General features: G+C 43.2%; 1 protein-coding gene and 1 long non-coding RNA gene across 9 annotated transcripts in view; one reads left to right on the top strand and one right to left on the bottom strand.

The window, feature by feature from the left end:
* The window catches only part of TJP2 (tight junction protein 2), a 120408-nt gene that overhangs the window by 51378 nt on the left and 43266 nt on the right, over window positions 1-25764 (top strand). For 2 of the 8 annotated variants that reach the window (XM_032306730.1, XM_032306734.1), the window contains exon 1: window positions 20964-21060. The exons of 5 other annotated variants lie outside the window; for them this stretch is intronic. In XM_032306730.1, the coding sequence (XP_032162621.1) occupies window positions 20989-21060 (72 nt within the window). In that variant the 5' untranslated portion in view covers window positions 20964-20988. Of the gene's footprint in view, window positions 1-6907; window positions 7214-20963; window positions 21061-25764 lie in introns of those variants that run through there. One more of the 8 variants, XM_032306732.1, reaches the window with a different exon arrangement.
* Window positions 1-25764, bottom strand: part of LOC116570109 — an 89448-nt gene that overhangs the window by 48036 nt on the left and 15648 nt on the right. The window lies entirely within an intron of this gene.

Raw genomic sequence — 25764 nt, 5'->3', positions numbered from 1 at the left:
GCTTCTAAGACCTTCGTTCCTCTCAGGAGGAAATAATGGTCCAAATGAGAGCCATTTATGTCACAGCAGTAGAGGCAGTGTTCCTAGTTCTTGGTTGCAGGGTTTCTTTTGTGCCTTACGTAGTAGAGCACCCCTGAGGCCCTGAGTCTGTTTTGGGAAGGGGGGTGGTGTATGCTGTAAGAGGAACCAGCTCATTTTCAGTCTACAGAGGGCCATTTGCAAATACGTCTGGCGAAAGCAGAATGAAATTATTTGAGGGAATTAGTTAGCAAAACTGATCGTTTCTGTTTCTGAAAAGAATGACTCCTTTAGAAGGAATGTCCCTGTGAGCTCATTTTTAGAAGCCTGGCTCCTCCCTTAACCTTCTTCACTCAGCTGAATCAGTTTCCTTCTTGCCCTTGATTGGTTGGTGCGCACATGCCAGTATTTACTAGAGCCCTTATCATGTCTGCTCCGTGCCAGTCACTTCCGGTCTGCCCCGAGCCCCTCCTTGGTCTGAGTCATGAGGGTAACCCCAGAAGCTGACCTGGCACCAAACATATCCATTGAGTGTACCACATTGAACCGACTGGATCTGGGGAAGGCTGCTGTTGAATACAAAGAATTGGAGACCCACTGGGAAGTCAGAAGAGTGGATTCCTGACATTGACATAGTGGATGGACAGTTGTGAGTAAGGCAAAAACCGGTAGAGTTCTGTACTGGCATTTTCTGTAGTGCGTAAGCTGTGGCAGCTAGCTGGGTGGTGGCAGCTCAGGCCCGTGAATGGAAGTTTCTGTGTAGGGAAATGAGGAGTTGTATTTGAAGTCTTCTCTGGTGTTTAACGTTCTAAGCGGTTGGGTATAAATCTGGTATAAAGTACTTTCTTGTCTGAAAGTACTTCCTCGCTCCTTAAAACACTTGCGTTTGTTTTCTGTTTGTTTCTTTAAAGAAGAGGTCCAGCAGATTTTCTCGGATAGATATTTTTCTAAAGAACAGGGAACTGGGTGGCTCAGTGGGGTAAGCCCCTGCCTTTGGCTCAGGTCATGATCTCAGGGTCCTGGGATTGAGTCCCGCATCGGGCTCTGCTCAGCAGGGAGAAATTAAAATAAATAAATAAATTAATTAATTAATTAATTAATAAAATAAAGAACAGAGAAACCAGAAGTGGCAGTAGTTGTTCAGCTCCTCAGCTTCCTGGGAAGATCTGTCACTCAGTCACAGCTTAAATAATGTACCACCTAAGCGTGTGCCGTGTGCTCTGCGGCCAGGCCAGGACCTGCGGTCATCCTGCGTGACTTTGTTGTTCCCCTCCACTCTTCCCAGGAAGAGCTGCCGACTGGGAGTCTCCCGCACCCCCTTCTCTTCCTGTGGCCTTCTCCGAGGCCCCGCTGCCCGGAGCAGGAAGCAAGGCAAGGCAGGCCCGGAGTCGGGAGCCTGGTCTCCGCAGACGGGCTGAAGACAGAGCCTCCCGCTTATGGCCACAGGCCCTCATCGTTCACCGACACAGAATCACTGTCACTTGAGTTTCAGCATCACGTCAGGCACTTATGAGTTTCTCAGCATAACTTGAGGCAGAACACTTTGCCTACCTTGGCTGGTCTGTCTAGTGTCTGCATGACTTTTAAGAGGGGAGAGAGATTTGTGACATCTTAGACACTCATTGAGATTTTCCAGAAATGGAGCTGAAAACACTGGTGCTTTTCCTTCTGGTGTTATCGTTGGGAGTCTCAAAACAGGCAGGCGACACGCTAAAATGAAGAGAAGAGGCAGTGGGCTCATCTTGAATACCGATGGCCTTCTTTCTAGCAGATCAAATCTGAATTTTAATCAGAGGTGTGGGAGCAGTATTTACATGTATCCTGCTTAAGTGTAGTGTTTGCATGTGTCTTTCCCCAAGTCAGGAAGAGGCACGAGAGGGGGACTCAATTTACCAAAGAATGAGGTTAAAAAATGTGTGGGAAACTGAGAAAAATTTTCCCATAGAAACAGTGGTATCCAGGGTCTGTCCTTGTAAGCTTGATTACTCATAATGAAGCCTTTTTAATCTTGTTGTTTTTCTGGTGTTTTATTGAAGTATAGCTTGCAGTAAAAATGCGCAGAATCTCAAGTGGACAGCTTGATAAATTTGTTTTCGTTGTGGTACACATCACCTAGGAGCCACCGTTTTAACCATTTTAAAGTGTACAGTTCTGTGGCATTGAGTGTACCCGCAGTACCGTGCGGACACCACGATCTGGTTCAGAGCTGCATGAACACTTACATGAATGGAGCCACTTGTGTCATTGCCACCTAGACCAAAGCACAGGACTTCCCATCACTCTAGAAGCTTCTCTCTTGCCACTTTTTCTGACTGTTATCACCCCACCCCCAAGGGAGCCTCTTTTCTGACTTCTCTCACCGTGGGATAGTTTTGGTTGACTTTCAGAGGATCTGTATTAATGAAGTCAGTATTTTGTGTTTGGCTTCTTTTGCTCAACGTAACTGAGAGTCATCCGTATTATGTGTGGTTCAGCAGTTCTTGTTCGCTGCTGAGTAGTTGTCCTTTTACATGAGTTCCCCACAGTCTGCTGACCCGTTCTTCTCTTGATGGATATTTAGGTTGTTGTCTGTTTGTTTGTGTTTTCCTCTGATGACTAAAGCTGCTGGGGAAATCACCTACACTTTGCTTTGTGGACTCAATTCCTGGGTGTAGAATTGCTGGGTCGTGTGTTGGGGACATGTTTAACTTTCATTATGTCACTCTGAAGTCAGGCACATGTGAGTATGGATTCCTTTGTCCTGCCACTTGCTTGCTCTACCTCAGGTAGTTTACTTTTCTCATGTTCAGTTTTTCTCAGCTGTAAAATGGGCACTCTGTGCCTGATCAGTCAGGGTTCAGTGAAGAAAAGAGACATCATTTTAGCACTTTCAAGGAGAAAGGAACTTAATGGAGAGCATTAATGCTGACAAAACAAGAGGCTAGAGGGACAGAAACCAAGAGCCCACCACTGGCTTTCATATTTGCCCCCCAGCAAGTTAGAAAGCTGCTGTGGTCCAGAGCTGGGACCTTGGAAACACGCTTCCAACTGCTCAGCCTCTGCCTAGCAGAGGCAGCTGAAATAGTAGGGAACTTAGTGACACCGGCAAAGCTCAGGTCTGGCAAATCCGCTTTGCCTGAGACTGCTGCTGTAGGAAAGAAGAAAACAAAAGGCATCTGCTTTCCTTCCTCCTTCTAGATCTTAACCTGTTGGCCAGGGGGCCGGGGGTTTCTGGCCTCTGGGAGTAAGGGAAGATGAGTGCCACCCAACAAGAAATGGGATAGATGCCTTCTGGCGTTGCACTGGCAGCCTAAGTGGCAGTGGTTATAACTTACTAGTATCATCATCATTACAGAAAAACATGATGCCAAAGCAGTCCTAAGACCACTCTCTGTAACGCACATTCAAATCTTGAACTTCATTACAGTGACCTGCCGGAGGATGGCGGCTGCCGGAAGACCTGCCACGTAATTGTTTCTCTGCAGGGCCTCCGCTTCTTTAGCTACTAATCTCTGATTCTAGGTACTTTTCTGTATGAGTAAGCTTGAGAAGTTATAATTTGCAAACCTACCAATTAATGCAGAAACTGAAAGGTGACTTAATTCTAAGAACAGCTGCTTTGATATATACTTTATAAAAATTAATGAGTGTGGCTTTTTTTTTTTGGAAGTCATTCTGATTTGTTCGTTTTTAATAAAGTAAAAGGTGATATATAAATCTTGTTGACAGGTGGGCTACAAAGGATGTTCCCTTTTTCTGTCTTTATCTTTTGACAAACGAACTGGAGGGAGATTGGAGGGAGATTAGATTTTTATCCTGTTCGGTGCCTAGAATCTCATGCTCACAGCACACGCTAGTCCACTGAACCATTTGGCAATAGTGACTGTCCTATTTCTAGCTAGTATTATGAAATTTGAGCTACACTGCATTGCTCTTGAGACCTTTAAACATCTTGAATCAATTGAATCAATTTTTAACTTTCCAGGGACCTTACTATTATTGCTTTGAAGCGGGCTGGCCAGATGATTTATTGATTAACATTTTATTTTAGGCTTTTATCTCTAGTGCTACTTCTGAAGGCTCCTTGCAGAAAAATTTGAAGCGACAGGAACGCAAATATTCTGAGTGCCAAGATAAGTATGACCAGGAACTTCATTTCAGGCACTGGTGTAGCAGTTAGAGTGAGCTGGCTCTTTGCAAAGTTTGCTTAAATTTGATTGTGCGAGAAATACATTGACAGAATCCCATTTTATCTCTTTTTAACCAGATTTACCCAGTCGGCCAGGGCTAACAATAGATGTCCAAACAGTTTACAGTGGTTAATACAATGGACAAAGGGTTTCACTGTTTGGAGACTGAAAAAGAGAGCTGATGGGGAGCTTCTTAAGGGCACTGACCTAATTCATTCCTTCAAGAAAAATGATTTAAATATACATGTATTCTGATCCCAGTGTCTATATATTTCAGCCAGTAGTACTGGAGCCTCGGGAAGGGCTGTGTGTGTTTTGTAAAAGTACAGCCTTTATTTTTATTTGACAATGGCCTTTAGAATTTTTTTTTTTTTTTTTTTTAAACCAAGTTCTGGCATGAATTGCTGCTTCACAAAGGTTAGGGAATTAAGAAAAGCAGCCGAAGTCACACGTCACCCTCCTTAGTCCTGAAACCTCTTCACATTCAGGAATTTTCGTCATGCACTTTTTTAGAGATAAATTTCTTTGTGAGCCTTTCTTCTGTAAAATGTGGAAAAACAGAACTGGGTTAAAAATAACGTTAGTTCAGGCATTGCTAAATTTCTGAGTATTGTGTTTGTGATTTACTTTGTCCAGAAAACATAAATTGCCAGTGCCTTTGCTGTTTACTACCATGAAATATTTGTAGTCAGTATGTACTTCCTCAGAGAGTATCTCTCACCTATTAATAGAACAGGAGCAAAGAAGAATGGGAAAAAATCTCACTGGGCTTAGTCGTAAGTTTCAAGTAACAATTGCATTGTTGTTCTAAGTGCTGGGTGTGATTGGATGATCAGATCTATAAATGCTGACCTGACTGGATTAGATCTCAGCCATGAAGGCTCCTGAAAAAAACTGTTGTAACCTATCACTTCGAACAGTTACCAGACTTGTTCTTTTGGCTTTATATTTGGGATAATAATTTATGCAGTGGAGTATCCTAGAAACTGGGGTGCTGTCTTGTCTGTCTCTTTCACCTGTTTCAATTTGGATATATTAGCTCTGTTTGTGTAGTCCACTACATGGATATTCCGTTATCTTCATAAGAAGTAACATAAGGAGGCGCCTGGGTGGCTCAGTGGTTAAAGCCTCTGCCTTCGGCTTAGGTCATGATCTCAGGGTCCTGGGATCGAGCCCCACATCGGGCTCTCTGCTCAGCAGGGAGCCTGCTTCCTCCTCTCTCTCTCTGCCTGCCTCTCTGCCTGCTTGTGATCTCTGTCAAATAAATAAATAAAATCTTTAAAAAGAAAAAGTAACATAAGCTTTTTGATTGGGATGAGTTTAATCTAAACGAATGCTTGGAAACGAGGAACTGCAAAATAAAAGTCCTCAAGTAGATCTAAGCTAAATTTCAGTGCATGTGTTTATCTTTTCAGAAATGCAGGGTGTTTTCATGGAAACCTGTGTTCTGCTGAGTGTTGAGAGGGTATCAGTATCAGTGTTGGGGGCTGACTGTGAGTTCTTGGGTGCAGGTCTAGGTCAGCTAGACCTTTGCTTTCCTAGCCCAGACACAGCACAGGTGCTCGGGCCGTGCAGGAAGGGGAGAGGAAGACAGTAGTGCAGTTAAGTCTCAAAACAACTGATACGGGATCTGCGTGAGTGTGCACTGTCTCCCTTTTCCTACTGTGTTCCCAGCCCAGCAAAAAAGCACTTTGCACGGGGCTTGGAGACTGTTGAAAACAGCAACATTCCATCATTGGAGCAACAAATCTAAAATATGTATTCGTAGAGCTTGTCGAGCAGTTCTGAGACCGTGTCCTTGATTTCTACCACTACGGGTGTGCTGGGGGCAGGCTCTCTCTGCTCCGTTCCCGAGTGTGCAAGAGAAGTCCTGACGTTTGTGAGAAAATGCCTAATCGTGAGGGTGCCCAGGACCCCAAGCGAGATGCCCTGCGTTTTGCTCTGTACGACTGAACTTCTGACTTTCCTGTAGTGAAGCAAGGGAAGGAACCATGACTGACAGTGTTCGAGCCTTGGTGCAGATCTCCCTGACGAAGCCTGCCTAGTTGGGGGGTGGGTGTTAAAACCTGATTTGATAGGTAGGAAAACGGTTTCAGAAACATTAAGTGATTTGCCCCACGTCACACAGTTTGCGTGGTAGGCAGGGCATGTGGGCCGAGGCCTGCGTGACTAACTCAAAACCGGTAGGTTTCTTCCAGCTTCACCTGCTTCTGCTTTTCAGAACCAGATGGGCAGAGACATAATGGGAGAAGCTAAAGGCCTTCTGTTGATTTTTAGGAGTTTAAACATTCTCATACCAGCTGTAGAGCCCAGTGCAGGGCTCAGTGTGGCGCTTGATCCCTCAACCTGAGCTGAAACCACGAGTCGAACGCTTTAACTGAGCCATCCAGGCGCCCCACAATAAAATATCAGTGTTTTTAAGAGATGTTTTCATTTTTCAATGACTTGTTTGTGTTCATTACTGTATGGGATCTCAAAGACTCTAAAATGAGTAAGCACAGCCTTATAGGGAAGTAGATTATATAAACAACTAGCTAAAACCACAATTTATTATAGAAATATTAGGAATATGTCTTGTCTGTGAGTCTTTCTTCAAGTTCACAGCCAGTAGTTAGAAAGGACTATTATCCCATCAACCTCCCCCCGAAAAACAAACCCCACCAATTGTTAATGTCAAGAAAAACTTCTTGTGGCTACAAAGCACATGCGTTGTGGAATTAGGACATCTGAGACTTGCTGTGTGTGGGAATTTGGCTGTTAAGGGTCAGAATTCCATCACAAGTTGCCTGAGGATCAAAGTGCATCTTTTAAAACATCACATACCTCCAAGAAGTTTAGGCTAGCAGATACACTCTCGTTTGAAGTGTAACAGTAAGCTTTCTTTTAATATGGGGCCAAGACCATTTGCAGGATATAGTGAAAATTTTGATTGAGGATCAAATAGAGTGGTCATTTTGGAGTTAGAGCATTTTGGTGGTGGAGCAGACTTTATGCAGTGCCATGCGTTCACCTTTGGACAGGCTGAGGTAGGAGGATATTGAAAACCGGAGCAAACAGCACAAGGGGTAGAAAGAGCTGGGAAGGCTCCAAATACAGATATTTTTTTCTGATTTTCCCCTGGAATCTACTAAGGGTGCCTTTCTCTTCTTCACCATCTCACCACGTAGCTGTCTCCCTCAGGACCCAGAACTGATGAGTTAGATGAGCATCCATGAACAGTGCGTTAAAGCTGATACTATTTGAAATGTTAATTCTTGATCCTACACTCTGTCAGCTACAATAATGCTAGCTATGTAATTCTGACCAGATTCTAAGTCGGACTTCAGGCCGGACAATGAATGGGAACTTGCAGTGGTTACACCCTCTCTTGAAAAAAAATTAAAAAAAATTTTTTTGTTTTAAGATTTTGTTTAGTTATGAGAAAGAAGGAGAGCCAGCACAAGCAAGGGGTGGGGGTAGCAGGTAGAGGGAGAAACAGGTTTCCTGCTGAGCAAGGAGCCCAATCCCAGGACCGGAGCCGAAGGCAGACGCTTAACTGACTGAGCCACCCAAGTGTCCCTTTGCTTTGTGGGTGCCACGTCCTGGTTATCTCTTTTTGAGGGTGCACAGAGAGCATTCCAGCTTGAGATCAGGAACTGAGGTTTTTACTTCTTGTTGTCTAACATACAGTTCTTTCTTGTGTCTTGCTCAGTGTGGATAATACTAACACATGTAGTTAATGATCTACTTTGAGGATTATCTGAAGCGAGATTTTGATCTTACGCCAGCTTCCCCTGTGGTATGTGATTGGAAATTGTGAACAAGTTCAGAATTTAGCTTAGGTAAATTATAACCAGATAAGTTCTTTTGCTACCAAAACCAAGTATAGTTTACTTTGAATTGACCTTTCAGATTATGTACCCACTCAGAACTAGCACTTTTTTAATTAAAAAAAGAAAAGTAGGGGCGCCTGGGTGGCTCAGTGGGTTGAGCCGCTGCCTTCGGCTCAGGTCATGATCTCAGGGTCCTGGGATGGAGTCCCGAGTGGAGCTCTCTGCTCAGCAGGGGGCCTGCTTCCCCTATGTCTCTGCCTGCTGCTCTGCCTACTTGTGACCTCTCTCTCTGTCAAATAAATAAATAAAATCTTTTAAAAAAAAAGAAAAGAAATAAGCAAACAGAACAGGATTATCCCTCAATGGTGACTGGATGCTAAGGGCAGCCCGAAGATGTATTGAAGATTACAGTGAAAGCCAAGGTGAAGGACAGCAAGAATCAGGAAGTATATGTCCCTCCCTCTGTACCGGTGTGAGGGCCTTGCAGGTGAAGATCGTGTCTTGGTGAACAGACACCTGCACGTCAGTAGGCCATTACTGAATTTTGCATGAGTTTAGACTAGGGGTTGGCAAACTATAGTCAGCTGCCTGTTTGGTTGGATGTTTTTTTGTTTTTACTTGTCCCCTCTTACGAGCAAAGAATTGTCCTTACCTTTTTAAATGGGTACATTTTAAATTGCTTATGTAAGTATTTATGTAATATCCTCTACTTCCAAAGCTTAAAAAATATACTGTGTGGCCCTTTAAGAAAACATTTGCTGGGCCATGGTTTAGAACTTCCAGGAGCAGGAGGCTTGGGTTTCTAGCCCATTCTGCTATATGGAAATAAGTATGTCAGAATGTCGACTTGTGAAAGAGTCTCGCTTCATAAGGACACTGTTGTCTGACATCCTTCTTGGCAGTGGGAAAGTGAAAGAGAGGAGGGGTTGGGCTACTTAGCTTCCTGGTTTTAGTCCAGGAAGGTGACGGATAACAGGGGCCAGTTCACAAGTTTTGAGTGTAGACTTCCTCCGAGTTAAGCAGTAACATAAACACAAGAAACTGTGGAGAAAATATACTTCTTTATGATGTAGAAAAAGGCCACGAAACTGAAATGTCCCTCTACAATGAAACATTTCTGTCTGGGCTTTGGATGTTCCGATTTCCCTGGATTCCAGCCTTGGAACAGTACCATTTATTGTGTTTCTACTTGTTGACTCTTTCAGTTCCAAGCATCTGTTCTTTCCTGTCAGGGAAACCTTTAAAATTATAATAAAAGGCCATCATGGGCTAAAAGTCTTGAAGAAATGTAATACAGAAAAGGAGTTAATGATGTTCCCCCAGCTTAGGAGATTTGGAAAGGCTTTGGACTGCTACCAATGACTGACACCTCAGCTCTTAAGCATTTACTTTCATTGTTCTCCGTACTATTCCAGGCCTTCCTACATCCTAAAAACAAGCATCCCTTGAGGGTGGGGACTGTGTCCTATGTTGTTCGCTCTTTGTTTTCAGAGCCTGGTACACAGACACTTAAATGTTGAATGCAATCTATTTTTTAAATCTTTTTTTTTTTTTTTTTTAAATCTTATTAAATTTATACCATACTGCCCTTTTTAAGGGTGGGGCTTACTTAGTATAGGAAACACCCCTCTTGTGTGGTACTTCAGAGTTTATAAAAGCTCACACATAAAATTCCCCTTTTTCTTGCCCACTTCTCAGTAATAAGACCGCAGCCAAGACTTTGGAACCTGGCTTGGAAATTATAGTTCATTTCGGTCTTTCCTCACTGTAGAAGGGGGATCTTGACCAGAGCTTAAATGCTTGGGTGGACCTCTTGGCTTTAGCTGCCCTGAGGAGCCATTACTGCACCTGAGGAGCCATTACTGCACGTAGAATCAGTGCCAGGCTCCTCTGTCCTCCTCTTTCCCAACTTCTGTGGCCAGTAGTCTGCTGGGGCTGTCCACCTAGGCTTACCTTTCTTTTCTTTTTTTTTTTTAAAGATTTTATTTATTTATTTGACACAGAGAGATCACAAGTAGGCAGAGAGGCAGGCAGAGAGAGAGAGAGAGGAGGAAGCAGGCTCCCTGCCGAGCAGAGAGCCCAATGCAGGACTCGATCCCAGGACCCCGAGATCATGACCTGAGCCGAAGGCAGTGGCTTAACCCACTGAGCCACCCAGGCGCCCTAGGCTTACCTTTCTTCTCTGGCTCTCAGTAAAATAAGAAATTTAGATTCAAATGTATAAAAATACAAATCTACCTCTCATTGACCTGCCTCAGAGTTTGACTTACTCACAGAGGAGACCAAGATCCTTCCTGAGTCCCAGGCTTGCCCACCTGCCTCTGTGCCCCAGATGTGGTGTCTCTTGTTTGCCCTTCCTCAGGAAGCTGCTTACCCTACTTCCACAGTCACTAAGAAGGAGAGCCTTCCTTGATCTGCCGAAGACACCAGAACCTTTCTGTTCTAGACCTGTGTGTGCTTGCCCCTCCTAGCACTTTCCAGCTTTACTTGGATTTACATTGACCTTCGCTAGTCTTTGAGCTCCCTGAAGACAGGGCTGTGTTTGTTATCCTCATTGTTTAATCTCAAGTGCTCAGTACAAATCCTGCTCTGAAAGAGGCGCTTGATAAATAATGTGTCGCGTAGGTCTGTCTTCTGGAAATTATGTTCCTCTGTATTGCTTACGTCCAGTGATTAACAGTTAGAAAGTGCTATCTTCTGCTTTCCAGATGGCTTAAATTCCTTTGACTATTCTACAGCACCCGGAGCTAGGTTAGCAACTTTGTTGGGTGTTATAGAATGTTAATGAATGACAAATAAAAGTGTTATTTCTACTTTTAGCCCCCCCACTTGCAAATTTATCTTGCCTCTTATAAAAGCTATAGTGGCAGGATTTTATTGCCAATTTCCTCTAAATGGCATTTATTTTGAAATTTTAAATTTGAAGAGAAACTCTTCTTTTTATTTCTGCATCATTGCACCACCTAGTGGATTTTGTCTTTACTACGCAGTGGCCTTTTCTGATTTCCTGACCGTCACCAGTTCCACAAAAGGGAAATCTTGGGTACCTTTTTATGCTTTAAGATTGCATACAGTTTCTACCAGTAGTTTCTCTTACTAGGCAGAGTGAGGTTTTTCTGAGAGGAGCTCAACATTGCTGACTTCAGAATTTAAAGAAATGTTGACCCATACGTGAAATTTCCCATGTTACCAATAAAGGAATGGTGTGGAGTGGGGGAGGGGGGTAACTACACAGTATAGTATGGACTCAGTTTAGCTCAGCTTATGTAATAATGACACCAGATTAGACTAAAGAATGAGATCTTTTTCTAAGTTTAGAAACAAAACTGTTTCAAACATCTTAACTTTTTATTTATTTAATATATTTTGTTATGAGAAGAAAGCAGTAGGAGAAGCCCACTATTTTTGTATAACTTGATTCAGTTTCATCTGTGTTTTATTATTAAGTCAGAGTCATTAGTAAGGCTTGCTGATTTGCATTTTCAGTATTTTTAATAGCTTGGCTTGGTCTCCCACTTTGCCTTGGTGTGGGAGGTGGATGCAGGAAACCTCACCTTTCCCCTTCCTGTCTCTGGTCTTTGCTGCCCCCTCCCCTTAATGGAGTGTGTTCTAGTACAACCGAGAGTTGTTTTTCTCTCTTGATTCCATGAGATGCAGTGGACACACACTGTGCTAAATGTACCATTGAAGCACACTTTCAGTTATCAAGTTTGATATTTTAAATGTATAATAAATACATACGCTGTTCAAACCATAAATTGTAAGCTTTTAAGTCTTATTCATAGATTAATGGTTTAATATAAAATTATTATGTCTCATATTGAGAACTGGCTAAACTAGTGTTTTCAAAGTATCAAAAATGTGTCTTGTAAAGAAAGGAGGTTTATTTAAATAAATCTACATTAAAGGCAAAAAAAGGGGGGGGGCATCTGGGTGGCTCTGTGGATTAAGCATCTGCCTTCGGCTCAGGTCATGATCCCCGGGTACTGGAAACAAGCCCCACACTGGGCTCTCTACTCAGTGGGGAATCTGCTTCTCCCTCTCCCTTTGCTTGTGCGCGCGCTCTCTCTCTCTCCTCTCTCCCTCTGACAAATAAATCTTAAAAAAAAAAAAAAATTATGGGTCAGTTTATAAGAAGATGCTTGGAAATGTTAGTGGTGTTCGATTCAGAAATACTACAAAATACGGAGCGGTCTCCAGGCATTGCAGTTTTGTCACAGTATTAGTTAAAGTAGCCAGAAAAATATAGAAACATTAAATGACTGCTAGGGATGTGGTTAATAAATTATATGCTAAATGTGGCTATTTATAATTTTAAGTTAAACATTTAGTTTCTTTTTTTAAGATTTTATTTATTTATTTATCTGACAGAGATCACAAGCAGGCAGAGAGGCAGGCAGAGAGAGAGAGGAGGAAGCAGGTTCCCCACGGAGCAGAGAGCCTGCTGGGATCATGACCCAAACCAAAGGCAGAGGTTTTAACTCACTGAACCACCCAGGAGCCCCAAACATTTAGTTTCCTAATTGCAGTAGCTGCATTTCATTTTTTTTTTTTTAAGATTTTATTTATTTGACAGACAAAGATCACAAGTAGGCAGAGAGGCAGGCAGAGAGAGAGGGAGAGGAGGAAGCAAGCTCCCCGCCGAGCAGTGAGCCCGATGTGGGGCTCGATCCCAGGACTCTGAGATCATGACCTGAGCCGAAGGCAGAGGCTTTAACCCACTGAGCCACCCAGATGCCCCAGGATTCAGCATTTCTAATAAGCTCCCAAGTGTTGGCAGTACAGTATCTAAACATGAGGTTTTTGAAATTCCTGCATTTATTTCCTGATTCTGATAGAAAAGGCTTGCTTTGAGACTTCAGACTCTGTAAGGCTAACTGGCTTTCTGGGGATTAACTAGGGATATTGATCTCTGGTGGAAGCATTGTTGTCACTCTTTTCTGTGTGACCCATCCCTGTGATGGTGCCTTGGGTCTGGGAGGGAAAGGTTATTCTGTGTTTTATTAGGGCCAACCCTGCTAGCAGGATTTAGCTGAGCACTCTAATAACTGGTTTTCTAACCTGTCTTTTGACAAAGCAGTTTATAATTTTCTTTATCTTGGTACCTGTCATGGGGTGGTGGTTTGTATATGTGTTTGTTTTTTTTTTTTTTAAAGTGAAGCTGTGTTTTAATATTGTATGGGCTTAGTTGGATTCAAAATCATAGAGTAGACAGGGCTATGTCCCTGTTGCCAAATTAGCACCTTCCTTTTTGGCTTATTAATGGTTCCTGTGTAATTACAAATAAGAATGGTCTGTTTAAATTACAATTATACTTCATAGCTCAGTGTATCAGCACTATGAACATAGAGGTCTGAAATGTAATTATCTGATCTGCTGATTCCAACCCCCCCATATATTGTTATTAAAGTTGGACTCATGCAGATTTGGACTCAGACTGTGATCAGCCACCTCCTAGCTGTGGAACTGTGTGAAAATTCCTTATATTTATATACATATATATACACTTTTTTTTTTCTTTTAGTATATATTTTTTAGAGCAGTGTAAATAAAATTCACAGCCAGACTGAGGGGGAGGTACAGAGATTTCCCATCTGTCCCCTGGACCTACCAGGGTAAAGCCTTCCATCATTGGTACTTCCTACCAGAGCAGCATGTGAGTTACAGTTGACGAACCTACACTGACACATCACTATCACCCGAAGTCCACAGTCCACAGCTCACTTTTGGTGTTGGACCTTCCGTGGATTTGGACAAATGTATAATGACATGCATCTATCATTATGGCATCGTAAGAGTATTTTTACTGCCCTAAAAAATCGTCTGTGCTCTGCCTCTGTTCTCTCTTTCCCTCTAACCCTGGCAACTACTGATCATTTTATTGTTTTCATAGTTTTCCTTTTCCAGAAGGCTGTATGTTTGAATCAAACAAGATACCGCCTCGTCAGGCTGGCTTTTTTCACTTAGTAAGATGCGTTCAGTTTCTTCCATGTCTCTTCATGGCTTGATAGCTTCTTTCTTTTCAGTGCTCAGTAATATCCCATTGTTGAGACGCGTTGCATGTTTAGTCATCCACTCACCTACCGAAGGACATGCTGGCTACTTCCAAGTTTTGGCAGTTCTCAATAAAGGTGCGATAAACATCTGTTTTGTTTGGACATAAGTTTATAATTCCTTTGGGTAAATACCAAGGAGCACAAGTGCTGGATTGTGTGATGAGTATGTTTGGTTTTTTTGTTGTTGTTTATTTTTTTAAAAGATTTTATTTTTAAATGTTTTTTTTTTATTTTTTTATTTTAGAGATTTTATTTATTTATTTGACAGAGATCACAAGTAGGCAGAGAGGCAGGCAGAGGGAGAGGAGGAAGCAGGCTCCCTGTGGAGCAGAGAGCCCGATGCGGGGCTCGACCCCAGGATCCTGGGATCATGACCTGAGCGGAAGGCAGAGCCTTAACCCACTGAGCCACCCAGGCGCCCCCAAGATTTTATTTTTAAATAATCTCCACCCAGCACGGGGTTCGAACTCAAAACCCCGAGATCAAGAGTCACGCGCTGCACCGACTGAGTCGGCCAGGCGCCGCCCGAGAGTATGTTTGGTTTTTAAGGAAGCCACTGCCCTGTCTTCCCAGAGTGGTCGCCCCGTTTCCGCATTCTGGCCAGCTCCTGCTGCTCCACATCCTCATCTGATGTGGTGTTGTCATTGTTCCAGATTTTGGCCCTTCTACTATGTAGAGTGGTTTCTCCTTGTTTTAATTTGCGTACCCCTGACGACACAGTATGTTAAACATCTTTCATATACTTAGTTGTCATCTGTGGGTCTTTGGCCTGTTTTGTAATCAGGTAGTTTTATTACTGTTGAGTTTTCAGAGGTTTTTGTATGCATTTGTCTGATAATTGTTCTTTATCGGGCATCTTTGCAAGTATTTTCTCCTAGTTTTTGGTTAGTCTTTTCATTTTCATTCACAGAGCAGAAGTTTGTAATTTTAGTGAAGTCCAGCTTGTCAATCTTTGTTTCATGGCTCATCAGACCTGATATTTGCATAAGTAAAAAAGGGAGGAGTTGGGTTTTTGGAAGGGTTAATTGTTAACAGTCATTGAACACTTGATACAATTTCTGGCGCTTTTTAATTTTCAGTCAGTGATGATGTGTTTTGGGTCCCCTGGTTTACACACGTGTTCACAGAGGTGCAGCTCCAGGGAACTTACACCTGGCTGGCTATTGAAAGAGCCAGAAATGAAGTCTGCCCCGGTTCCCTTCCTGCACCCTCTCCCTCCCAAGTCACCACGGTTTTGCGGTGACTCCGAAGAGCTGCTGAGCCAGGTTGACTGGACCCAGACCAGCTACTTGGAAATGAGTGTCAGGCTTGTCAGAGCGACTGGATCCACTGCTGGTCTAGCGCCAAGCCAACAACCAGGGCTGCGGCTGTGGCCGCCTTCCTTTTTTTTTTCTCCGGGTTTAAGGCCAGGAACTGATCACAGTAGTTTCTGAAAGGCTCTATCAGTGCACAGGGAAAAAGGCAGTGTTTATCAGTGGAAAGGATTCAGGCATTGCAGCCACACTGACCTGGGTTAGAATCTGTTCTCTGCCACATTATACTTGTAAGAACTTCAGCAAGTGACTTTACTTCTCTGACTTAAGTCGTCTTTTCTGTAAGAGGAATCTAATAATTATGATATTGGTAATAGCTAAAAATGATGGAGCATTTACTCTGTGTCAGGCACTACCCCGAGATCTCCACGTGCATGGTCTGCTTAAATTCTCGTAACAAGCCTGGAAAGGTTTACAGTTGGGGAAACTGAAGCAAAGACAAGTTAATGTAATTTGCTTGAGATTTGCTTGAGTTAAGTGGTTAGTAGAGACCAGAATATCTACTTTCTGATTATGGAATCCATGATGCATCCCTTAAAAAAAAAAATGCTTTTTTTGAGATATAATTCACATACCATACAATAAGAGTGTACAATTCAGTAGTTTCTAATATATTCACAAACTTGTGCAACCACCACCATATCAATTTTAGAACATCTTTATCACTGCAAAAAGTAATTCCCATACCTTTAGTTAAATCACCCCCATTTCTCCCTGAATAACTACTCCTAGGCAGCCACTGATCTGCTTTGGTCTCTGGATTTGCCTCTTCTGGACATTTATGTAAATGGAATTTTTACAGTATTTGTCTATTTGCATCTGTCTGGCTTCTTATATTGTCTACAAGATTCATCTATGGCACAGCGTGTGTTGGTACCTCATTCCTCATGGCCAGACACTAGTCCGTTGTGTGGATAGACCACGTTTGGCTCACCCGTTTATCGACTGATAGTCATCTGGATTGTTCTCACTTTTTTGCTATTATAAATAATGCTGCTGTGAACATTTGTGTACAGTTTTTGCGTGGACATACACTTCCAGTTCTCTCGGTGTCCATGATATGTTCTTAACTACTAGACTGTACTCTTCCAGGAGACAGAAAACAGGCCATTCTTACTTGGGAGTGATCTGGTTACATTGTTGCTGCAGTGCCTTTGGTGGGTACCTTTACTGAGGGCGCTAATTCAGTGATGAGCACTGAGCCAGGCTTTTCCAAATGCTGCTTCATTTAGTCCTTACATTTATAACAGGGTAGACATTGTGTGTCCTGTTTTACAGATGGGGCCACTGACCCTCACCAAGTGAACTGCTTAAGGTCACAGAGCTTGTAGAGCATGTAGAGAGCGGAGCCCAGACCAGGTGTGTGGGATGGCCTGCAGAGCTCTTACTTGAACACCATATGGCAGTATACCCAGAGGTATATTTGTGAAGACCCTGCCTCCCACTTTGAGGTTTGCTGGCCTGGATTTAACAGACTGCTTTCCACAGGAGCGTGCTTCATTTCACCCTATGAAGTAGACAGTGATACTCATTTCTTATTTGTATCAAATGGCAGCAGAATTCCCCATGCTCCCAAGGTCGTGGGTGGGTTGGAGGGTCAGAGTCTTGGTTGGAGGTGTCTTCTTGGAGTCTAGGTTCATTGCTCTTTGCATTTCAGCAGAGCTGCTTTCTAAACAACAGTGGGGTCCCCAGGCAGACCATTATACCATTGTTGTCTCCCAATTCTTTCTTTATTTTAAGGCAGACGGAAGTTTTCCCTTAGGTAAATAAAGGGTGATGGGTTTGAAAAAAAAAAAAAAAAAAAACAAATCCAACAAAAAACACCTCAGTAAACCCCGGTACCTTTCAGCAGTGGGCCTGGAATCTAATCATATGAATTCTGAGGACCTGTCAGGAATCCCTCTTATAACTTGTGTATGTTATTTTTTCTTAACTGTAAACATTCTAAGGTGTGTGCTGTGAGCACTTACTCTCTGGAGCTGTGAAGGGAGACTGCCTTGTTTATCCCATCGGAAAGTGAAATACTTCTGGAATAAATGATGGACAATTTTTATTGGCAAACCAAAAATTGCTTGAAGAGTTAATTCATTGCTGACTAGTTTACTGTTATAAGGAAGGGTTTACTTGGAGAGACCACAGCCAACTGCCCCAAAGTCAAGGACTTGGTTTATAATTTAAAAAATGAATCATTTTAGGGAAACAGACTGGAGCTCATTTTCTGCCTTTCCTGGGAAATAGTGGTTCCTGCCTACTTCTTTGATAGGCGTCTTGAAATTGTGCCCAGCGATTGGAATTTTTACTAAATCCTTTACCACCATTAAAATAAGACCGATTTCGTGAGACAGGAGAGGGGTATGGTCTTTGTAACTGCCATTACCTCATCAGTCACCTTGCTCCGGCCCCACGCGGCCTTCTTCCTTCCTGGAACATAACCAGATTCTTTCTCACCTTGGGGCCTTTGCCCTTCTGTTCCCTCTCCTTGGAGAACGGTTCCGAGTTTTTTAGGATTAGTGCTTTCTAGTATCATAGCCTGTGGCACTTACTGCTCTTGCGATTATAATGTATGTTTATTTGTTTATTATTTTTCCCATTAAAATCCTTCCTGTGAGGGAAGGACTTGGCTTGTCTCCCACTAACGCAGACAGCGAGCCTTTATCTTCATCTGCCGTGGCAGTAAGCAGCGCTGAGCTGTCCTTACTGTGGACTGTCCTCCTTACTGTCCTGCTGTGACTCCCCTGCACAGTGACTTTGGGTAATTTTGTCTTTCAGTCCACAGGCTGCTGTTTAGTAAACGTTTGTCAAGTATATGAATGTGGAGGTTAGAAATCTTGGGGAAGGTAAATTGTTAAACTTGAGGTCTTCTCATTGAGGCAGGTGTTCTACCACAGAATGTCCTTTGGATGCCCGTGGTAGAACAACTTCTAGGGAAAGGCCCAGGTTCCGAAAGCCACTCTCCACACCACTTTTTCTTTCTCAGAGTCTTTGCTCTGTGCTGTTGTTGGCATCCTGCACGACCCCACCCCCACCCCAATCCCATTCATTCTTCAGACCTTATCTCAGTGTCACTTGCTTAAGGGGAACCTCCCCCCCATCCCCCGTCAGGTACTGACTCTTGCTGGGCTTCCTGAGGGCGGTGACATATCTCTAAAGGCCATGTTTTTTATTTATCCATCCATCCATCCATCCATCCATCCATTTAATAATCTCTGTGCCCAACATGGGGCTCGATCTCACAATCCCAAGATTAAGAGTGACATGCTCTTCCAGCTGAGCCAGCCAGGTCCCCCAGTGCTGTATCTGTATCGTTTCATCCTCAGAGTCTAGTAGGGGGCCCTTGGTAAACATTTGCTGATTGAATGAGTGAAGAATTAGTGATAGTGTATTTGCATACCCATGTTCCACAGCAGCACTGTTCACCATAGCCAAGAGGTGAGAGTACCCAAGTGTCCATCCGTGGATGACTAGGTCAACAGAATGCTGGATACACACACAGTGGAATATTATTTAGGCTTAAAAGGGAAGGAAATTCTGTTGCATGCTACAAGAATGTCCACGGAGCACATTATACTAAGTGAAGTACGTCCCACACAAAAGACAAACACTGCGAGACTCCACTTACATGCAATATCTAGTAGCCAGATTCATAGGAACAGAAAGTATAATGGTGGTTACCAGGGCTGGGAGGAGGGGGCAGTGGGGAGTGGTTTAATGGTATAGAGTTTCTGTCCTGCAAGATGAGTCGTGGAGACTGGATGCCCAGCAATGTGAAGTACTTAACACTACTGAACTGTACACTTAGAAATGATTAAGATGGCAATTCTGTTATGCATTTTTTTAAAAGCACAATTAAAAGAATTAGGACAGAAACTGTGACTTCTGGAAATCACTGTACAAGAATCTGGGATTCTTTTTTTTTTTTTTTTTTTAAAGATTTTATTTATTTATTTGACAGAGAGAGATCACAAGTAGATGGAGAGGCAGGCAGAGAGAAGGAGAGAGAGAGAGAGAGAGGGAAGCAGGCTCCCCGCTGAGCACAGAGCCCGATGCAGGACTCGATCCCAGGATCCCGAGATCATGACCTGATCCGAAGGCAGCGGCTTAACCCACTGAGCCACCCAGGCGCCCCAAGAATCTGGGATTCTTAAGTGGTAGGATGCCTGTGACTTCTGGGCAGTATGCATAAATTAGGGAAAGTATTTATTTCCTCATCAGGGAAGTGTAAGTATGTTCAGAAGGACTGTCAGAGGCAAGGAGGGAGCTGCTGGCGCCTTCCCTCCTCGATTCCATTCTTGTGCTCCTCTGCCCCGAGGGCCCGATGAGCCTGGGCGGTGTGTTGGGAGCCTGCCTCCCCCCAACAGCTCTGCTGAGTACGCATCGTTGTATTTCCTGCCTTTGTCAGTGTAAGATTTGAAGCAAACTTTTTCTCATGTCCTACTCTATTTTGCTGTCCTAATGCTTGTGAAAAGCTTAAAGGAAAGGCATGAACATTTTTTTGAGTGCTGTTCAGCATGCGCCCTTTGTAGAGGTTATTTCATTTCAGACTGACGGTGGCCCTCTGAGGTGCAGAGGTATTATCCCATTTTTAAAAAAGGAGACACATTATCCAAGGCCACAGCTCAGTGACAGAACAGAGACTGCTCTGCAGATCTGCCTTTACACCTTCCATTTCTGCCTCTGCTTCATGTTGTTTTCTGTGTGGTCTCCGTCTCATGGTCCATATTTATCAGTCGGTTCGGAGGGTGCACTGTTCTCATTGAACAGACTGCTTGCTGTGACCCCCTGTGTAACATGCACAGTAGTAGCAAGAATGACAACTGGATCCCCAAGACCATGCTTCCGAAATCCCAAACCCAACTTGAAACCCCGGGCATCCCATGAAGCCTTTTCTAGATGTCCAAAACCCTAAAATGTACTTTTTACTCTCCGCCACCCCCCACCATCGGTAAAAACAGAAACGGTTGGTGCGGCTCCTTGTTACTCTTTTATCTGCTAATTTTACAGAGAGGTTAGGGAGAGAGAAGACTCTGCTGAGGGAGCAGTCTGTCCCCCAGTTGGCTCCAAGTTTCCTCACGCCTCCAGACCTCTTATCTCCAAGGATGTGAAACATCTTATCTTCAGACCTCTAATTTCTGTGTAATATCAGCGGTTCCATTACCTGAAACATTACCTGTTCATTTCCAGCCAGCGTACATGTTTTGTGTGTGTGTGCAGGGGAGGGTCTGTATAAATAAACACTTCTCTAAATGTTCATTTCCAGAGTTTTGCTCCAAAATGTCCTATTTGTTTAGTAACTTCTACTTCGATACTGAGTCACTCTCTGTGTCTAACAAGAATATTTGCTCCGATTCTCTCGTTCCCTTGCACGGGAGAGAGGGCGGGAAAGAAAGCTGTTCAAGTGGTGTAAATCCCCACTGCTTTCTTTTTTTCCCTCCCAAGTGGTGCTTTTCAAAGCGTTCCGGTGTCCCTGCTGTATGGATGTGTCACTGTGCGAGATGACAACAGGATTTGCTGGGAATGTGGGCCACTATTGTACCCGCCTTACGTAACCCCAGGGAGCGATGGCAATGGGTGAGCAGCCTGGGCTGTAGGCAGTGGCCTGGCCGGTGCGTCCCCAGAGGCCATGAAGACGGCTCAGGTCCTCCAGAGGATGTGGATCCAGGCTGTTAAAAAGTTGGGGAGATTGAAAAGCCATGTGAGTCCCTCTGCAAGCTCTCCCCCCTTTTCTTTCCCAGCTTTTCCTGGTGGGAAGTGGTTGGGGAGCAAAGGCTTTCTCACAGTGACTCCTTTCTCTTCGGATTTATTTGCGCTTCTGGCAGCTTTCAGTAACAAATTGTGACATACGGCGTGTAGTCAGTGGTGGGTTTTAAAAATACTTGGCTTATTTTTAGCAGACGTGTGAAACTGATAGCCTCTTACGGGACTCACGAATCAAAGGCTGCTGTTTTCCATGTGTTGGGAGTCTGTCTGCGAGCACTGTGTTGCTTCCCGGGAATGACTTCATTACACTGCCTCGTAGAAGATGTTTGTGTTTGGGAATTTCTTGTTTTGGGGTAAAACTTTTTGCTTCCTTGTTCTACAGAAATCCTTATTCTTATAACTAGGTTCTGAAATTATAGGAAACAGTTTCTCACATGTTCTTTTTTCCTCTTAGACTCTGAACAGTAAGTGCCACTGTAATATATGAGTGTTTATCTTTATGGCTTGCGGTTTTTATCAGGTCGCTTCTTATGGGCTGAGTCTGAATAATCTTTAGCTTTAGCTATGGCTTCCATATTTGGGAAACAGCACTTTGTGGACAGAATGCCTAAAACTTGCCTGTTGGGGGAGTAGAGGCGGTGAAGACTTCTAGTTATCTGCCCTCTAGTTGGTTTTTAACATATTTATGTGAAATGTAGGATTTTACCTGTTTGGCCAAGATATTTCAGAGGGAAAAAACAACTTGAGGATATTTTTTAAAAGACATATCGAATTGAATTATTTGTTCCTTTCTCTTCATTCTTCATGTAAATACTGTGTGTTAAACACAGTTTTTTATTTATTGTAGAAAATTAGCTCCCTTTAACTTTCCGCATTGTCTAGGAATGACTTGTTATAATATCAGAGTAGTTACAGTTAATATAGTTTACATGAAAAGTGGAAGTGGGGAGGGGCTGGGAGCAGTACACTGAAGAAGATGCTTCTGGTGTGTGGGGTGTTGACTGGGGTGGGAAGGAGACCCGGGAGTTGTGCCCCCACTGCTCCCACCGAGCTAAATGATCTCTCCCTCACGGGCCTTTCGTGCATTTTTCAAATTATTACCACCACCCTGTCTTTCCTGTTTCCAGTTGAGTGATCACACTTTGTTCTGCCCTTTTACTTTGTAGAGTCTGGGCTTAAAAAATATTTGGTATAAGGTCCCTGTCTAGGAATCAGGTGCACCTTGAAATTCACTCATATGCCCCCCCACCCTGGTTTTGAACTTATAAAATGTTTGGTGCACGTAACGAATTATGTAATACCTGTGACCTTGAGCCTATCATACACGCCCATCCATGGAGCCTCACGAGGTGGATACAAAATCCTTTCTCTCTCTGCCTCTTCCCCAGCTCCCTTCATCCTGAAGTTTGTGGTTTTCATTCCCTTGCTTTTTTTTCTTCGTAGTTTTAGTGCACGCATACACACAGGCATCCCTAAACAAAACATCCCTACCGAAAAAATTAGTTTCCTTGCTCTTTCTATATTGTGGTTAAAAAAAAAAAACCACAGAAAATAAAACTTAGCATCTTAACTGTTCTCTGTTTTATTGAATTTTTTTTATTTTTAAATATTTAATTGAGAGAGAGAGAGCGCGGGCAGGGTGAGGGGCGGGGGGAGAAGCAGGCTCTCTGTTGAGCCAGAAGCCCCATACGGGGCTCAGTGCTGGGACTCTGGTATTATGACCTGAGCCAAAGGCAGATGCTTAACCGAGTGAGCCAACCAGGCGCCCCAGCATCTTAACTATTCTTGAGTGTGTAGTGCAGTGTTGAACATGTTCACATTGTGAAACACTGCTTTCTGAACGATACAAAAATGGCATCAGGCTCTGCACATTCTTCTAGGATGTTCTTCACTCAACATTCTGATTGAGTTGCATCTGTGTTATGATCTATGGGGCTCTAATTTGTTTTCATTATAGTGTAGTATTGCATTTTAATAATATATTATGATTTATTTGTCTGTTCTGCTCTTGATAGATATCTGGGTCGCTTGCAGGTTTTGGCTGTTGAGAATGTTGCTGCTGTGAATACTCTGTGTGTGTATCCTTGTCAATTAATTCGTACCTTCCTCTCAGGCGTTTCCCCAGGAGAGAAATCACGGAGTATGTGTGTCTTTGACCCGATACCTGTGAGCTCTTCCTGGGGCCCTGTATGTAAAGCTCCTTAGAGCTAAGCAACAGCCCACTGGCTTTCACGCAGAGGGAGTCTGAATATTGATAGCAGTTCTGGGATCTGTGCGCAGCCCAGGGCAGGTTGGGTGGGGCCCAAGCCCAGTGGCCCAGTTTGCAAGGCAGGAGCTGAAGCCCTCAGCTAAGCTGCTACGCTGGCTGGCAGCCTGTCCCTGGGGGATATACCAGAGATGATGTTCTGAGGAATGCGTGAGGGTTTGCTCTGAGACCTTCATAAAAAGTCGTGGTTCTGTGGGCTAATGTACACAGTTACGGGATATTTTAATAGTTTTCAAAAGAGCTATTAAGATGTATTTTTACTTCAGTTTCCTAATCTTTAAAAAATAAGATTTTAGATTCATCACTTATTGTAACAGAATATACATTCTTTTAATATTATGTTTAAGTACTTAATGGTTTATGTCACAGCCCACTAACCCTAGGTAAAGAAGAAGCCATTTATAAACTGATCATTTTATACAAGTTGGTGATGAGCTCTTTGGGCACTTGGCAAAGTGGGATTGATGAAAACTTTAATTCAGTCCTTTTGGGGTGGTAGGAATAGGGGTTTAATTCTCTTTCTGATCAATCTAATTGAAATTACTCCTGTGGGCAAGGGTACCTTGGTGGCTCCATGAAGCATCTGCCCCTGGCTCAGATCATGATCTCAGGAAGAGACCAACCTGGGCTCCCTGCTGAGCAGGGGGTCTGCTGCTCCCTCTGCCTCTGCCCCCTCCCCCAACTTTGGTTCTAACGCCATCTGTTCTCTCTCATTCTCCCAAATAAATAAATTAAAAATCTTAAAAAAAAAATTACTCCTGTGGGCAACATAGGAATACATAGATAATATAATCTCATTATGGAGGAATAGTGAATTTCAAAAGCCAGGTTCATTCTACTTGGGAAACGTTTAAAAAATAAAGTTTTGTTTAATTTGGCTAAATGATAACAAATTTTAAATCCCAAACTTTAAAAAGAGAATTTGCTGTTTTTATTTTAAAAATAAAAAATATTCTTGGGACGCCTGAGTGGCTCAGTGCGTTAAGTGTCTGCCTTTGACTCAGGTCACAATCCCACGGTCCTGGGATCAAATCCCACAATAGGCTCCTTGCTCAGTGGGGCGCCTACTTCTTTCTCTACCTGCAGCTCCATCTGCTTGTGCTTTCTCTCCCTCTCTTTCTCAAATAAATAAAAATCTTTTAAAAAAAGTATTCTAAAAGTAATGTGCTATATAAAAATATTCTCTACCATACTATAACTCCTGGGGAAATTTAACATTTTTTGGTATTGTTCCTACCTCTTTCCTATCTGCTTATACAAGGTTTATACCAATTTATTTTCCACGCCTTCCACCAAGAGCAGACAGACCTAAAAACACAAAACCAACTAGCTCTTTCTCTCTTTAATTGAAAACAGAGTATTCATGACAAAGAGTTCAAAAAAATTGGTGGAAGTTAAATATTTTCAGTGCCTCTGCATTTCATTGTGTTGATTCACTTAACCCAAATATCACTCCCTTTTTGGACGTTGTGCTCCCTCCTGCTCCATAGCATTGCCCAGTCCTAGGGGTGATTGTCATGGTATTGTGTTAGTTCTTTCCTGATGATTTTTAGGTAAGTCTTTTGGAGAGGGTGCTCTATGATGTTCTTTCTTTCTTTCTTTCTTTCTTTCTTTCTTTTTTTTTTTAAGATTATATCTATTTATTGGAAAGACAGAGATCACAAGTAGGCAGAGAGGCAGGCAAAGACGGGGCGGGGAAGCAGGCTCCCCACCTAGCAGAGAGCCCGATGAGGGGCTTGATCCCAGCACCCCGAGATCATGACCCGAGTGGAAAGCAGAGACTTAACCCACTGAGCCACCCAGGCGCCCCTTATGATGTTTTTTCTTAACATGTAGGGATATAGCTATATTCAAAGAAGAGATGGCATCTGTATTTATTCTATCCCAACTTCCAGATTAATTCACTTTGTTGAAATTTGCCAGCTTTAAGGTAGCATCAGGCACTGAGAAGATGGATTTGGGGAGCATGCCTGCTAGTTCATTTCTAGTTGGTAGGTGACTGATTAAGGCCACAGTGAAATCTGAAGGTGTCGGGGAGTTAAGGAGGTGTTCTGTGGAAATAGAAAGAGATGATCAGTTTTGATCAACTAGGTTTCTGCTTCCTATTTCCTTTTAAGGAAACTTTTTTTTTTTTAATAGAAAACTTTAATCTCAGAAAACATGTGTTATACTGGCACATGTTAGACAGAGACCAGAGCATTCCAGAGGGACAGTGATGAAGCACTCCTAGAATCCCAGATCACAGAGGCCGAGTTCCCAGCCTCATCACTTCAGGAGTGCTGTCCCAGAAGCAGGGTGCCACCAACTGTAATAGAAAATTTCCTTTAGGGGGCCTCAGTTGGTTAAGTGTCTTCAGCTCAGGTCAGGATCCCGGGGTCCTGGGATCCAGCTGCCTTGGGCTCCCTGCTCAGCGGGGAGTCTGCTTCTTCTGCC

This window comes from Mustela erminea, chromosome 12 (genome assembly GCF_009829155.1).
Source record: "Mustela erminea isolate mMusErm1 chromosome 12, mMusErm1.Pri, whole genome shotgun sequence".
NCBI lineage: Eukaryota > Metazoa > Chordata > Mammalia > Carnivora > Mustelidae > Mustela > Mustela erminea.
The sequence above is the reverse complement of the archived record's forward strand: the minus strand, read 5'-3'. Positions and strand labels throughout refer to the sequence as shown.